General features: G+C 70.4%; 1 protein-coding gene across 2 annotated transcripts; it reads left to right on the forward strand.

Moving 5' to 3' along the window:
* Window positions 1-960: 960 nt before the first annotated feature.
* Window positions 961-15002, forward strand: LOC309876641 (uncharacterized protein). Of its 2 annotated transcripts, XM_082757198.1 has the most exons (30): window positions 966-1665; window positions 3064-3171; window positions 4042-4176; window positions 4496-4627; window positions 4716-4907; window positions 4987-5070; window positions 5208-5326; window positions 5411-5525; window positions 5725-5811; window positions 6022-6137; window positions 6351-6504; window positions 6721-6812; window positions 6895-6985; window positions 7266-7379; window positions 7466-7722; window positions 7830-7953; window positions 8111-8296; window positions 8407-8562; window positions 8911-9131; window positions 9310-9487; window positions 9577-9705; window positions 9825-10133; window positions 10702-12210; window positions 12436-12516; window positions 12693-12779; window positions 12897-12988; window positions 13069-13154; window positions 13660-13863; window positions 14080-14232; window positions 14452-15002. In XM_082757198.1, exons 1-30 carry the CDS (start codon window positions 1249-1251, stop codon window positions 14685-14687), a joined length of 5964 nt encoding a protein of 1987 aa, XP_082613324.1. In that variant the 5' UTR covers window positions 966-1248; the 3' UTR covers window positions 14688-15002. The 2 variants fall into 2 exon arrangements, with proteins under 2 accessions (XP_082613325.1, XP_082613324.1); XM_082757199.1 differs by lacking the exons at window positions 13069-13154; window positions 13660-13863; window positions 14080-14232; window positions 14452-15002 and having other exon boundaries at window positions 961-1665; window positions 12631-12779.
* The last annotated feature ends 89 nt before the right edge of the window (window positions 15003-15091 follow it).

The raw sequence follows: 15091 nt of genomic DNA on the forward strand, positions 1-15091 counted from the left end.
GGGAGGAAACGAAGCCAGGCAGCCACCAGGAACAAGACACAGGCGGGAAGGGGAAGGGCACGGACTGCTTGGTGCTCGCTGCCTCGTGCCACCCCCTGCCCCGGCACTCCTGTCCCTATGGGGATGGCTGAGGCGTCTTTTGGGGCCGGCTGCCAGCTCGGGGGTGAAACAGGAGCCAGGAGCCTGCCCCGCAGCCCACGTCGCTGCGGTGGGCAGATGTTGTCCCACCCCGCCACTGCCACCCCGACAGATGGGGTCGGCGGTGTGGCTTACAGGGAGGAGGGGGCGTTTAAATGGGCGGCCGGCTGCGGGGATTTTTTGGGGAGCTTTTTTTAATACCGTTGTTATCCCTCGCAGCGAAGGCATCCAAGCCACTCGGGCTGGCGGCGGGTCCGCGTGGGGGCTGCTGAGCGGCACGGGCTCCTGTGGGAAGCGAGGCAGAGCGGGGACACGAGGGGGGAAAGCTCCCCGGGACGCGGAGAGAGAGCCTCGGGGAGCCGAGGTGACCCCGCTCCGCGCTGCGCCCTGCTCCGAGCCGCCCCGGCGCGCAGCATCCCCGCCGGGCAGCGCTTCCCGGAGCCGCTCCCGGCGCCGCTCCCGGTGCCGGTGCCGGTGCCGAGGGCTCCCCGTGCCGCAGCCGGGGGGCAGCATGCCCGCCCCACCGCTCGCCGCCCCGCTGCTGCGCGCCCTGCTCGGCCGCCTGCTGCTGCTGGCCCGCAAGCGCCTCCTGCCGCCCCTCCGCCGCCTGGGCCGCCGGCTGCGCTCCGGGGAGAGCCGCCAGGCCCTGCTCACCTGCCTGCTCTGCATCCTCAACCTGCACAAGAAGGTGGACGGCTGAGCTCGGCACGGCCGAGGGGGGGCCGGGCGCGGAGCCGCCTCCCCTGCGCCGCCGCCGGGGGAGGGACCGGCACCGGCACCGGGGAGGGGAAGGGAAGGGAAGGGAAGGGAAAGGAAGGGAAGCGAAGGGACGCGCCCCGCCGGGGGCGGAGGGGCCGGAGAAGCCCTCCCGAGCCCCGGGTCATGGGAGCCGGGTCCCCGGAGCCCCCCCCGGCCGCGGCGGGGCCGCCCCGCTGAGCGCCCCCCCGGCGAGGGGCGGCCCCGGCACCGCCGCGCCCGCTCCGGGGCGGGCTCCGGCAGCGGGGGAGCAGCGGCGCCGCTTCGCCCCGAGCAGCCCGAGCAGGATCCCCGGGACCCCCCCGGTTCCCCCGGGCCTCCTCCCCGGCCCGGAGCCCCGGCCGGAGCGGGAGGATGTCGGGCAGCACGGCGAGGAAGGTGCAGCCCTTCACCATCAGCACCAAGCTGTCCCTGCCCAAGTGCGCCGCCGATTTCGCAGCCGACGCCTGCCCCGGCATCGCCCTGGCCTCGGCGCTGGACAACCACCGGGGCCTCCGGAGAGACCTCAACCAGCGCATCTCCCTCTACCTGGCCCAGGCCAGGGGGGGGTCCCCGGGGCCCCCCGGCCAGCCCCGCCGCGGGGAGGAAGGCGGCGAGGAGGAGAGGCTGAGCCGGGGCTCCCTGGCGCGCTCCATCAAGAAGATCACGCTCTCCAACTGGCACGGGGAGGCCGGCTCCGGGGATGCAGGGGGGTCCGGGGAGCCCGGGAGGGCCGGAGGGGAGAGGAACCACAACAACAACAACAGCAGGACGGGGAAGGCTCAGTTCAAGGTAAGCGCTCCCCTCAAACCCTGCTCCCCGTCCCGCTTTGGGGCCGGATCCTGGTTCAGCGCCTGCGGCGGGAGGGCTGCGGGGTGCTCGAGGGGATGGGCGAGCCCAGGATGAACGTGGGTGGGAAAGCTCGGCCCCACAGGTTGAGCCCTGGGGGGCTCGGCCCTTTGGATGCTCGCGGTCGCGTGCGGGGAGCTGGGAACTCGCCCCCCGCTCCTTTACCAGAGGGGAAACCGAGGCTGGGAGAAGGGAAGTGACTCACGAGGGGCCGCGCGGTGAGGCAGAGCCAGGACAAGGCTGCTGCCCGCCCGGCCCCCGCCACGGGACCCGGGAGCCCTGGCAGCCTGCCCTCTGCGTTTCGGCCCCGGCGGATGCGGGTGTCCCGAGAGACCCCCCTGTGGGGCCGGGATGGGGAGCGGGGCGGCTGGGAGACCTCGCCAGGAGCTCCTTGTGCTTTAACCCCGACCCGCAGCGGCTGGTTTCGCAGCGGGATAGCGCCGGGGAGAGCCGCACAGCCGGCTGCCAAAACCCTCTCCTTCATTGCCAATAAAGGCCAGGCGCAGCCTCGCAAGAGCTGCCGGGCCCTCGGGCACGCAGGCAGCTCCTCGTGGCACGAGCAGCCTGCGCAGCCCGAGGGGCATCAGCCTGGGGGCTCCCCTCGTTCCTACAAGGAACGCCCGGAGGTGCTGCTCGGCCAGGAGCACGAGCCTTTGCACCTCTGCTTTGCGTGGGAGGCGCCTTCAGCCTGCAGGGCAGCGAGAGGAAGGGTTTGTTCCTCCCGAGCGAGGACCCAGCTCCGGCCAGAGGGACCGGCCCCGTGCGGGAAGGATGAAGTCATCCCTGTGCCGCCGGCCCTATTTGCCTGCCGCCGGCGGGGCGCGGGACGGGGCCCTAAATACAGCTCCCCTGTCACCTGTGGGCTCGGCGAGGGGCTCGCGGGGCGCTGCCTGCCAGAGGGGCTTCACGGGGTCCCGAATGGCATCCGATGGGCGTAGAGGGTCAGAGGGACTGCCCTTGGGCACGGCCCAAGCGATCCCACGTGCTTCTTGCCCTGGGCTTGGGCCACGGGGAGGCTAAGGTAACGCGGAGTTCATCCCAGGCCTCCTCGCCGTGCCTCTCCTGCTCACACCCCGGCCCCTCCATCCTGCGGGAGCCCTTCCCGGTGACTCAGCCGCCCTCTTAACTCTTGCCTCCTGGCCCGGAGCAAAATAAAATAAGAAAACGTGTGTGGGGGAGCCAAAATGAAGCCGGCACCCAGCAAGGCGGCTTCGGCAGCTCTTCCCTGCAAGCAGGGGCTGTGGCTGCTGCGGGGGGGGGTGCAGGAGCGCTGCCAGGCTCCCCGCCGCTGGCACCCACCTCGCTGCCAGGCTGACGGGGCTGCGCCTTCCCCGCCTCCAGGTCTATCTCAGGAAGGATGTGGACGGGGAGGACGACAAGCAGGAGGCTGCGAGCCCCCAGCCCGGCGGGTTCTGCTCCCCGCTGGACAGAGGTTCCCCCTTGGAGGCGGTATGTCCCCGCGCACGCTGCCGGGAAGGGGTGACCGAGGGCTTGGGGCCGAGCAAACGGGGCTGGGGGGGGTTGCACAGAGCCCAGGGGTGCACGAGGGCATCTGCCCAAAAAAACGGGGTGCGTCTATCGCCAGGGGGCACAGGGGCTGGGGTTTAGGGTTCGCAGGGGGCTGGGCACTTCCAGCGCTTGGCTGTGTCAAGAGGCTGGGGATGACAGAGTCGCGGGAGGGCCTGAGAATCTGTGTTGCTATTTAAAAAAAAAAAAAAAAAAAGCAGGAAAAAAAAAAGATTTCTCCAGTTCTTGTGGTTAGGCAGAGAGGCTTTGAAAAGCGACTCCCATGTCATCAGCGGGGCAGCGCACGCCAGAGTGCTGAGAGAGCCTGACGCTCGCCCCAGCCCTGCAGCCCTGCACCCAGGAGGTGGCACCCTGCGGGCATGGGTGCGCCGAGCCCCCCGCGGGACCCCTGCCCCCTGCCAGCCCCAGGGAGGGCAGCGGGGGGCATTTCGGGGCCCCGTGCTGGGAACCAGCGCCTGGGAGAGGCCGCGCTCCCCCCGGGCTCCGTGCAGCTGGGCCCAGGGCTGCGTTTGGAGGGGGGCCAGCTCCTTGTGCTGGCTGACCTTCGCCATGGCCCCCGGCAGAGCTGGAGCCCTGACAGAGCATTTCGTCAGCCCGGGGGCCATGCTGTGCTTTTCTCCCCCCCCTCTGCCACCCCTTTTGCTTGGGCTGGGGGTCTCCCTGGCTCGCTCTGCGCCCTTCTGTCCCCCACGGGGTGACCCAGGGTAGAGAACACCATGGGCACGTCCCCTCCTTGAAGCCCCCAGGCAGCAGGGGGGGTGACATGCTGCCCCCCTGGCTCTGCCCCCCCAGCTGGCACCCCATAAAGACAGCCCCGGGAGCAAGGAGCCGGCGGCCCCCAGGAGCGTGGGGCGAAGCGTGCCGGGGGCACCCACCCTCCTGGACCCCAGCCCCCTGCTCGCCCAGTTCAACCGGGAGATGCTGCAGGTGAGCCCACCCGGGGGGAATAGGGCCGGGAGGGGGGCCGGGAGCGGGATCAGGACCCAGGCTGCCTTCCTTTGGGGCTGCGGGTGGGGTGCGCCGCGGGGAGGGCTGCGCGGCCGGCCTCGAGCCGAGCCATTGTTGCGGCGTGAGATCATCTTTGGCCGCCTCCGCCTGGCTGTCAGCCCCGGGGAGAGGGGGTCAGCCCGCACCGGGGCCCTGCTTCCTCCTCCTCCTCTTCCTCCTCCTCCTCCCGACGGGGACGGGGACGGGAGGAGGGAGATGGGGGCCGTTGGAGACAGACACGGCTCTTGCCACCCCGCAGGCGGAGGGCTGGGTGCGAGGCAAGCTGCGGGACCTGCAGGACGGCTGCGAGCTGCAGGGCTGGGAGCAGGTGGCGCAGGCCCTGCAGAGGGAGATGAAGGACTTCGACAACACCCTCATCAAGCTCAGCCAGGTGAGGCACGGGATAACCCACGGGGCACCCCCCCGTGGGCGATCCGCGAGCCCCCTAGTGACCCGTTTCGGGGTCCCTCTCCCCGCAGATGGGCGAGCAGCTGGCGTGCAGGCCGAGCCCCGGCGGCGAGGCGGTGCGGAGGCAGCTGCAGGCACTGCGGGAGCAGTGGCAGCTCCTGAAGCAGACGGCCGCCAGCCAGAGCCGGGCCCTGGGCGGGCTGCGCAGCCTGCAGGACTTCGGCAGGAAGGCGGAGAGCCTGGAGGCATGGATCCGCAGCAAGGTGAGGCGCTGGTGGTGGGCGCGGCGCCCTTGGGACGGGCTGCCACGTCCCCCCTTGCTCACAGCAGCCCCTGTTCCAGGAGGAGAAGCCCTGCCTGGCGGCACTCCTGCAGGAAAGCCCGGATAAGATCCAGCTCACCCGCCGCATCCTTGACTTGAAGCAGGTGGGCGCAGCTCGGCTCCATCTCACGGGGTTCAGGGTATGGGTGGCCAGCCCGTGCCCACCCGAGCTGCTCCCCAAAACCCAGCCGGAGCCCCCGAGGTTCTTGGGGGTGCTGATTTCTGCCTCTGCCCGCCCCAGGAGGAGCAGCACTTCCAGAGCCTGCACGAGGAGCTCAACAGCCTGGCCCAGAAGCTGGAGAAGCAAGGCAAAAGCGAGAGCCGGAGCGTCTCCACCCGGCGCAAGCACCTCAACAAAATGTGAGCGGGGCGGCGGGGCGATGGAGCAGGGGGGTCCGTGGTGGGCACCAGCCACCCCTCACTGCTGCGATTCCCCCCGGGCAGGTGGCTGCGGCTGCAGGGCACCCTGAAGGAGCACCACGAGGCCCTGCAGCTGGCCCTGGAGGTCGCCGCCTTCCTGCAGCAGGCCGATGCCCTGCTGGGTGCCATCCACGCCAAGGTAGCAGCCCCGGGCAGGGTGGCACGGCGGGGGGAGCGCCCCGCTCCCGTCCCCTGCGTTCGGAGGCTCCTCGGGGTGTGAGAGCTGGGGGGCAGAGCCAGAGCAGCAAACGGGGCTGGGCTGGGGGGATTCGAGCACGGCGGAGCTGAGGGCAGGGTCCTGTCCCCCTCCCCGCGCTGAGCGCGCTTTCTTCTCGCAGTGGAGGAGCGTCTGCGGCGTGGGGAAGCACGGGGAGGCCGAGGCCAGCCGGGATCGGGATGTCAGGGACATAGCCAGCCAGGTGATGGTAAGTGCAGGTGCCACCCTCGTCCTCTGAGCCCTGGGGGCACCCTGGGGACGGGGGCTCGCGTGCCTTGCGGGGTCAGCGCTGGCAGCAGGGGCTGGGGGGTCGGCGTGCACCCCAAACCCACATGGGGCAGCCGGGGCCGAGGGTGGGGGCAGGCAGCCACTTGTGTGGGGCTCGTCCCGGCCCTGCCACCGCTCCCCTGTCCCGCAGATGCTGGACGTGACCGTGTCGCAGCTCCTCAGCCTGCAGCCCAGCCTGGCAGCCCGAGTCACCCCCAAGCACCGGGACGTGAAGGAGAGCTGGGCCCGGCTCCAGCAGGCGCTGAGGTGGGGCAGCCCCCGGCCAGGCTGTATCTGGCTGTGGGGAGAAGGGGTTTGGGGTTTGCAGCTTGGCCCCGGGGTCTGGGCTCCTTGGTCAGGCTCACGGTGCCTCGGTGGAAAATGGGGTGATCAGGACCACGAAAAGTGAGCTTTAGGGGCTCTCTTTTCTCCATCCTCTGCCCCCCTCCGAGCCTCCTTTCTCTCCCTGCCCCTTCCCAGGACCGAGAAGGCTCCGGCAGTGGCTCTGGGAAGCGGTTTCCCAGGGGGAGAAGCTGCGGCTGCGAGCACTGAGCCACACAGAGACAGCAGCAGCCGGGAGCTGGTGGGAAAGGAGGCAGGAGACAAGCAGAAGAGAGATCCCGGCGGCAGCACGGTGAGCACGGCAGCTCAGCCCTGCCTCCCCCCGGCCTCTCCGGGGCCTCCATGGTAGGAAGGCGGCCGAGCTTGTGGGAATTTGGCCGCTGGCCCAAGCCCAAGCCCAGCGCTGTGCCGTGGCTGGGATGCAGCAAGGAGCCCTGCACCCAGCCCGCGGCGAGGCGAAGCGCTTTTGGGGCCGGGCGGAGGAGGCATGGGAGCCTTGGTGCCGCAGGTGCCGAAGGACGTGTCGAGGAGGCTGGTGGAGCACGTGCGAGGCGAGGAGAGCGGCCCTGGCTGTCCGGCAGCGGGAGGGGACAGCAGGAGGTACGGGCTCGTGGAGGAGGCTGTGGGGAGCGGGGCGGAGCGGAGCGGGGGTCCCCGTGGCTGACCGCCCCCCTCTCCGCAGGAGGAGACGGGGTCCTGGAGAGGTGGAGGCTGAGAGGGGCACGCGGCCCCCCGAGGCCCTGGCGCAGGATGTCGGCCGGGTGCCAAGCACGGTAACGCCTCCCCGAGAGCCCCGCCGTGTCCCCCCTGCCCCTCTATTCCCAGTCCATTCATTTTTGGGGCCCCCTTTCCCACCCCCTGCAAATTTTGGGGGCGCACGTCCCCGTGCTCCTCAGCAGGCTGCAGCCCCACTCGAGGAGAGCCCCCCCAGCTCCCGGGGGGGGTGCAGAGAGCTGGGAAGGGCGGGCTCCAGCGCGGCTGTGCCCCCGCTGAGCCCCCTCCAGCCTGGGGACACGGGGTGGGAGCCACCCTGAGCACTGCCCCTGCCTCCAGGAGGGCGCGGGGAGCCCCCAGGTGGAGGCCATGCTGCGGGAGCTGGGCGAGCTGTGGGAGGACCTGCAGAGGAAGCACCAGGAGAATGGTGCCGTGTTAAGGGAAATCGATAAGGTGAGTGGCTGGTGTCACCCTCACGCTGCTCCTGCACCCCTTGGGGGGCCAGTGGGGTCAGTCCCACCTCCCCGCTGTCCCCGCAGGCGCTGAGGCTGGTGGGGGAGCTGGACCGTGCCGAGCGGTGGCTGCAAGCCGTGGCGGGGTCGCTCTCGGAGCCAGCTGCCATGAGGAGCCCCGCGGAGCTGCGCAGGGACCTGGAGGGGACGGGCCAGCTGGAGAGGCAGCTCCTGCTGTGCGGCGTCAAGCTCCAGGCGCTGCGGGAGGAGGCGGCGGGCGGGACGCCCGCGGAGCGCGAGGGAGCGAGGAAGATGCAGAGGAAGGTGGAGACGGTGGAGGAGAAGTGAGTAGCAGGGGAGGCCGCCTCCTCTCCGGTCCCGGGGTGCGTGGGGAGGAGGAGGTTTCACCCAGGGAGGTGCAGGTGTCCACGAGGGCCGCCTGTCCCCGTAGGTTGGCACACGTGCAGGCAGCCCTGCGGCGCCGAGCCGCCGACCTGCGCGACTCCCTGGTGCTGTCCGAGTTCCTGCAGAACCTGCAGGAGGAGGAGGAGCGGAGCCGGCAGGGATCCAGGGAGGTGAGCAGCGGGGATGGGAGCCCTTTGGGATTGCCCAGCAGCTGGGGACAACCCGAGGGTTGGTCTGAGGCTGGCAAGGGGGCTGCCCCTCTCCAGCCCGGACGCTTTGGGGGTTGCTTCACACCTCCCTCACGCCCAGCGGCTCTGTTGGTTTCAGCCAGGGAGCGGGCACCGTGGCTCGCAGGGGGCTTTTCCCCTGCTCTCGGCCCGGGCTGAGGATGGCGAGGAGGCGAGCAGCCCCTTGGGAGAGCTGCAGGAGGCTGTGGAGATGCTGAACGACGCGGCCAAGGAGCGGGAGCGAGTGATGGAGGTGGCGGCGGAGACGGAGAGCCTGGAGCGCCTGGTAGGGGACGGGGACAGGGGGGCTTCGGGGACACGACCCGGGCGGCCCACCCGCAGCTGTGAGGGGTCCCGTGGTGGGGCTCACCTCTGCCCTCCCTCCCTCCTGCCCAGGTGGCAGCGGTGTCCCCGCGCCTGGAGGCCCTGCGGCGCAGCGCCGAGGCCCTGGCTCGCGACACGGCGCAGGCGGAGAGCGGCTTCACCACGGTGAAGAGCGAGCAGGACCTGCCGGGGCTGCAGGGCTTGCAGAGCCGCCAGCAGGAGATGGAGGTGAGCTCCGGGAGCCCCGCGGCCGGCCGGGCACGTGGCGGGGAGGTGCCTGGGCAGGATGGGGCCATCCCGGGGAGGCGCTGGCCCCCGGGGGCCCAGGTGTCGTCAGCTTTGGCGCGCGGCGGCGTCTGGGCTGGAATTTTCCAGCCCGGGCCAGGGAAGGGGAGAGAGCTCGCCTCAGCTGCCCCGTGCCAGCGCCCGGCTGCCAGCACCTCGCTCATCTTTCCGCCGGCGGGGTGGTGACTCAGGCGGGCAGGCGGGGAAACCGCGCGGGGAAAACTGCCCAGCCATGGCACCCGGAGCATCCTGAGGCTTTTTTTTTTTTTCCCCTCCCCTTTTGGTCTTCAGCGTGAGGTGTCGGAGACCCTGCAGGGGCAGCTGGAGGAGCTGGAGCAGGGAGCTGCCCGCTTGCAAGAGCTCTGCCCTGCTCGCCTGTGCCCCATCAGCCGGGAGGTGCAGGACACGCTGCGGGCGTGGGCAGGGCTGCGGGAGCTGCTGCGGGAGACCCGTGGGCACGTGCAGCAGGCCGGCCGGCTGCGGCACTTCTTCAGGGATTACTTGGCCATGATGTGAGTGCTGAGGAGCCCGCGGGGTTGTCTCTGGGGAAAGGATGTCGGGGGGACCTCAGGCCCTGCACAGCCATCGGGGTCTTGGGGTCCCCGAGGTGCCACATCGCGTGGGAGACGAGGGCAGGTTGGGAATGGCTTCCCTGGGCTGTCCCCGAGCCCGTCCTTCGTGCGCCCTCAGCTCCTGGACGGAAGACACGCGGGCTCAGATCTTCTCCGAGAGCCCGAGCGGCCCCGGCTTCCTGGAGACTCAGTGTGAGGAGCTGGAGAAGAAGATCGAGGGCAAGCTGCAGGAGTTCGAGGAGCTGGCGGCGGCGGGGCAGCAGCTGGTGGCGGAGGAGCACTACCTGAGCGCCACGGTAAGCGGCGGAGAGCCGGGACGAGCGGCACGGGGCCCTGGGGCCGCTGGGGTCCTGGCGGGGGCCACCCAGCATCTCCGTCCCCATAGATCCAGGAGCGCCTGGAGGAGCTGCAGAGCATGCTGGGCTGGGTGCTGGTGCGCTGGCGAGCGCAGAGGCACCAGCGGGATGAGAGGAGGGACCCCGAGAGCCCGCGGAGAGCATCCCCTGCCAGCCAGGTGAGCACCCAGCTGGGCTGAGAGCCCCGATGGAGCAGGGGGCACAGGCAGTGGGGGACGTGTCTCGTCCTGGCAAAGTGCAGCCCCTCCTCCAGCTTCCCTCCTGCCTCATTCCCCAGGAGCAGCGCGCCCCGTGCGCTCAGGAGAGCATCCTCAGCCCGGCGAGGCTCCCTCCCTGCTCCTTCCCCGTGCCCACACAAGGATCAGAGACGCAGGTGCCGGCAGGGGCAGCGCTCTCCCCTCCAGCATCACCTCCCAGCAGCTCAGGAAGCCCCGAGCAGGCTCTGGCCTGGGATCCCTCCGAGACCTCCACGCTGCTGCTGCCGCCGCGGGGCCCTGGCGGGCTGGGGGGCACGGTCAACCTCATCCTGAGCATCGGCAAGAAGGGCGAGAAGAAGAAGGTGCAGATCGAGGAGGCACCACGGACGGTACATGGGGCTGGGCGGGGGGGCTTGGAGGGCTCCTGGGTGTCCCCCGTGGTGGCACCCGACCGGGCTGTCCCCAGGAGAGCTGCCCAACCTGCGTAAGGCTCTGCTGGATGTCAAGCACCTCCCGAGGGCTAAGGACCAGCTTGTGCCACCCTTTTCCTGCACTTTCCTGGCTGCAGCTCCTCACCCCTGCACATCCAACCCCCCCCCATCTCTCTCTGTCTCTCTCTCCCCCTGCTCAGCTCCCTGCCACTAAACCCTCGGGCTGTAAAACCTTTTGGAAGCGTTGCCAGGGGCTTGTAGGAAACACTTGGGGTAGTTTAAGGCGAAAGAGAAAGCCGCCTCGCCAGCCAGCGGCGGAAGAGGTAACGGCCCCGGGGGAGGCCGCATGCGGGGCGGAGCGGCTGCATGGTGTGAACCCGCCTGCTCCATCCAGACCTGGGCTGCCACAGCCTCGCAGGGACACGGGAGGGCTGTGTGGGGGACAGCCCCGAGGGCCGGGAGGGCTGGGGATGCCGGGCGAGGCGTTTCCAGGAGCCGGGGCTCAGCCCTCCCTCCGTGCCCGCAGGTGCTGCTGGAGGAGAGCTACGGGGAAGGGGCCAGGAGCAGCTCCGGCACGCCGCAGCCAGCAAAGCGGCCGCCTGCCGCGTCCTGCCGCCCTCCGGCACCCGGCTCCGGCACGCCGCCGGCCTCCCACACCCTGCCCAAGGCCAGCACGGGCTCCCTCTTCAACAGCCTGCAGAGGAGGGAGCGGGCCAGGGCCGAGCAGGCACGGCTGCTGACGCTTCAGGGGATCATGGGCGCCAGCTCGCTGCAGCCCCTGCCCGAGGAGCGGCACGGCCCCAGCAACACCTGGCCCCTCAAATGTGGCTGGAGGAAGGCGGCGGGGCCCCCCGGCCCCCAGCTCGGGGAGCTGCTGCTCTACGTGAAGAACCCCCTGGTGCGGGACATCGACGCCGAGTGCGGGGCAGCCCCCCGGCACCCCAAACCTCGCCTGGCTCCCCCCGGAGCCGCGCGGCGCCCGGGGCCCAAAGCCACGTGCCCTCACCTCGCCCTGGGCTCCGTGCTCAGCCTGGAGCTGCCCAAGGATGTGGCGGTGCTGGGGCGCCTCCGAGACGCCGCACCGGCAGAGGAGGAGGAGGAGGAAGAGAGGAAGGGCAGGGGGGTGAGGTGCTGGGAGCCCCCTGGAGAGGACACGGGCGGGCACGGTCCCCGGCAGCCCGGCGATGTGCTGGGGGTGTCCCCCAAAGCCGAGCGAGGAACGTGGCTCGAGGAGGTGAGCTTCAACCCCAGCTCCGGCCGGCACAAGGCGCGGGGCCCGCGGGCTGCCCACGGCACCGGGGAGGAGCGCAGGAGCCCGCGGCACCCCGGCAGCACCAGGCAGCACCTCCCGGACTCGAGGCCGGGCCGGCAGCCCCACAGCAGCGTGCTGCACAAGCAGGATCTGCTGCCTGCCCGCCCGCAGCAGGACGGCAGCCCCAGAGCCAGCTGCAGGGCCCGGCACCGCGAAGCTGCTCACCTGGAGATGGGGATGTCCCCCACCGGCACCCCGCATGGGGCAGGAGCCGTCCCCGCTGCTGCCCCCGCTCAGCACCCCCCCAGCAGCAGCGCCCAGCCCGCGGGGTGCCCGGCTTCCCCCGCTGCTCCCACCCAGCTCTCCGTCTTCGAGTGGGCGCTGGGGTCCCCGCAGCCCCCCAGCCCCGTGCGGGGTGCCCAGGAGGTTTGCCACCCTGCCCACGGGCAGTTCGAGGAGGAGGAGGAGGAGCTGCAGGCCATTTGGGATGGGGTGGGTGAGCGGCGTGCGCCCGGCCACCCGCCGGGGAGCCCCCCCGGCTCCGACACCGCCGGCGGGCCCCTCATCCTCTCCTCGGCCAACAATGTGCTGGTGGCCAAGTTCACCCTCCCCAGCGCCGCCCGGATCCTGCACAGCCCAGCCGGAGGGAAGGGGCACGCGGGCAGCCCCCAGGGGCACGGGGCAGCCCCCTGCCTGGAGGGGACGGTGGCCGTGCCCCCCTCGGACAGCCCCGCTGCGTGGGATCGGCGGAGGCAGCGGGACGAGGAGAGAGAGGGCGGCCAGGTCAGTGTGGGGAGGAGCGGGGTGATGAATTTGGGAGTGCCGGCTGCATGGGGCTCCCCAAACTGCTCAGCCTTAGCAGGCAGCGCTTAACCCTAAAAAAAAAATAAAAGGGTGCCCTGGTGTAGCTCAGCCCCAGCTGTCCCATTTGGTGCTGCCCGCTCGGGCAAACCTGCACGCCCTGGGGCCAATATGGGGCTCCCTCCCTCACCTGCTGTCTGCTTGCAGGCTCCTGCTGGTAAAACGGAGTTCCAGATGATGGAGGGGACGCTGGAAAGGAAGCACGTGCTGCAGGCGGGAGGGAGGAAGGTACAGTCTGTGGCACCGGGGTGCTGGGCACGAGGCCGTGGGGGCTGCTGGAGCGGGGCGCGGCAAGGGGACACCTCCGTGCACCTGCGGGACCCTAATGGGGGCACCCCACAGCACCTGACGGATGCTGACCCGCCATCCCCGTGTCCCCTCTGTCCCCTGCTCGTGTCCCGCAGGCCAGCTGCCGCGCCTGGGGCCTCTTCCACGCCGTGCTGATGCGGCAGACGCTGTGCTTCTACCAGGACCGGAGGGACAGCCTCAAGGTACGGCACCCTGAGGGGGGCTCTGTGTGACGGGGGGGGGTCCTCGTGGCCGGCTGGGGAAGGGGGAGCCGCACACCCCGCCGTGCTTTTTGCTTTTTGCTCTTCCCCGTGCTGCAGAGCTCCGTGGTGGCCCTGCCCCTCAACCTCGCCGGGGCCGTCTGCGCTCCGGACAGCGAGTACACCAAAAAGACCAACTGCTTCAGGCTGCAGTGAGTTCTCCCGGGAGATGGGGAGCCATCCACAAGCCACGCTTTTCCTGCTGCTTGACCTCCTCTTCTTCCCCCGGCAGGCTGCGGGACGGCTCCGAGTACCTCCTGCGGGCCCCGTCGCAGCCCCTGATGAACGAGTGGGTCTCCAAGCTGCAGCAAAACTCAGGTGAGCAGCCCTTGGAGCAGGCACCTTGGTGCCGCAGCCCCTTCGGAGCCGGGTATGGGATGGATGAGCCGAAACACGGCTGCCCCTGAGTTGCACAGGCTCCTGCCCTGCCTCGGGAGCTGCGCGTCCCCGCCAGCAGGATTTGGAGGCTTGGTTTTCGCCCCGCGCACACACAGTTAGGAATCAGGAATAACAGGGCTGACGTCAGCCGAGGCTCAGCAGCAAAAAAAAAAAAAAAAAAAAACAGCCTCGGGAAGATTATAAACGGGCTCCGGGCATCCCGTGCCCTTCATCTGCCATTCCTGTGGGGCTGGGAGCCCCTTCCTGGAGAGGGGATGTGCCAGAGCGGCGTCTCCCCGATGCCACAGCCATTCCCTGGGGGGCTGATTTGCAGGAAGCAGTGCATCTCCTGCAGACCATGGTTATAGGTGGTCACCCCACGGGCTCTTTGGGGTGTCCCATGTGCCCCCCGTGCCACAGCGTGCCCCTCTGCCCCTCTGCCCAGGTTTCCCCGAAGTGGATTACTTCCAGGCGGCCGCGCAGTGCGTCGAGGGTGCCAGCTTCAGCCCCGGCAGCTGCCCCCTGCAGGGTCCCCACCAGGCTGTGACCGCCAAGAGCCCGGAGATCGTGGTGCTGCCCCGCTCCAACGCCCGGCTGCAGCTGCCCCAGGACGCGCAGGACGGCCACACCGATGGCACATCGGCAGCAGGTGACTTCTTCCTCGCACCCGCGTCTCCGGGCCCCGTGGGGTTTCCCCTACTTGCTGCCCAAATGCAGCCCCAGCGGTGGCCTGTGGTGGCCTTGCTTTTTGTCGTAGTGCCATGGTGGTGTCTGTAGGACATCCTGACCCGGGGGCAAGGCAAGCCGCTGGTGGAGAGCCTTTCCACCTGGCTGTGTGTCCCTGTAACGCCTCCTTCTCCTTCAGAGGATGTCTGCGGGGCCGCCAGCCCCACAGCCGGGCCCAGGGAGCAGCAGCGGTCACCCCGGACGTCCCCCGGGCTGTGGGACAACGGCTGCCCAGACGAGGACGACTGCGGGCTGGTGGCCAACAAGCGGCGGTCCTACTCCTTCACCTCAGGTACGGTGGGCTCGGGGCACACCCGTACGGGGCAGGAGGTGCTTCACCCACCGCTCTTTGTCCCGGTGGCGTGGCGGTGGCCATGGGATAGGTCCCGAGCCCCCCCAGGAGGCATCTCCCACCCCTTGCGCCCCGCGGGGTGGCCGTGCTCAGCACCCCGTGCCCGGCTCGGGGAGGGCTCTGGGGGTGCCGGCAGCCTCTCCCTGCTCCCTCCCGCAGCCACCTACCAGAAGATCACCCCGCTGGCCGTGCCCCAGGAGCCGCGGGAGGCCGGGGGCAGCTACTCGGTGACGCTCTACATCGGGGAGCAAGCGGCGGCCGTGCCCAGGGCGCGCTGCCGCTCCTTCGTGGCCCGGCCGGGGAGCCCCCGGGACGCGCTGGGGGAGAAGCCCCCCGGCGCCCCCCGCCCCAAGAACAAGTCCGTCTTCAAGAAGTTCTTCGGCAAGAAGGAGTGAGCCCCGGCCGAGGGCGAGGAGAGCCCCTCGCCTGCCCGTCTGCCTGCCCTCCTGGCACCGGCTGCGCCCCCAGCACCCGCTCACCGCTCGCCGCCTGCCCCGGGGGGGCTGCACCGCACCCTGCCTCCCCCCTGCCCCCCCCGGGCCTCCCCCCACACGCAGCACAGGCAGGGCCGGGGGTGTTTTTATTAAAAAACAGATCGACACACCGGCTGGGAGCTTCTTCCTCCAGCCCCGAGGTGGGTGGGGGGCTCCGCTCAGGCGCGTGCTGCCTGCTGTGGGGGTCGGGGAGCGTGGCCGGCCCCCGGGGTGCTTCCCCCGTCCCCAAAATTTTGTGATAACTTCTCCAGGTTCTGGTCCGTGCTGGGAAGGGGAGGGAGCGCAAACCCTGGGCAAACAGGGCA

The sequence above is a fragment of the Aythya marila genome (genome assembly GCF_965140915.1).
Source record: "Aythya marila genome assembly, chromosome: 3".
In the NCBI taxonomy this organism is placed as follows: domain Eukaryota; kingdom Metazoa; phylum Chordata; class Aves; order Anseriformes; family Anatidae; genus Aythya; species Aythya marila.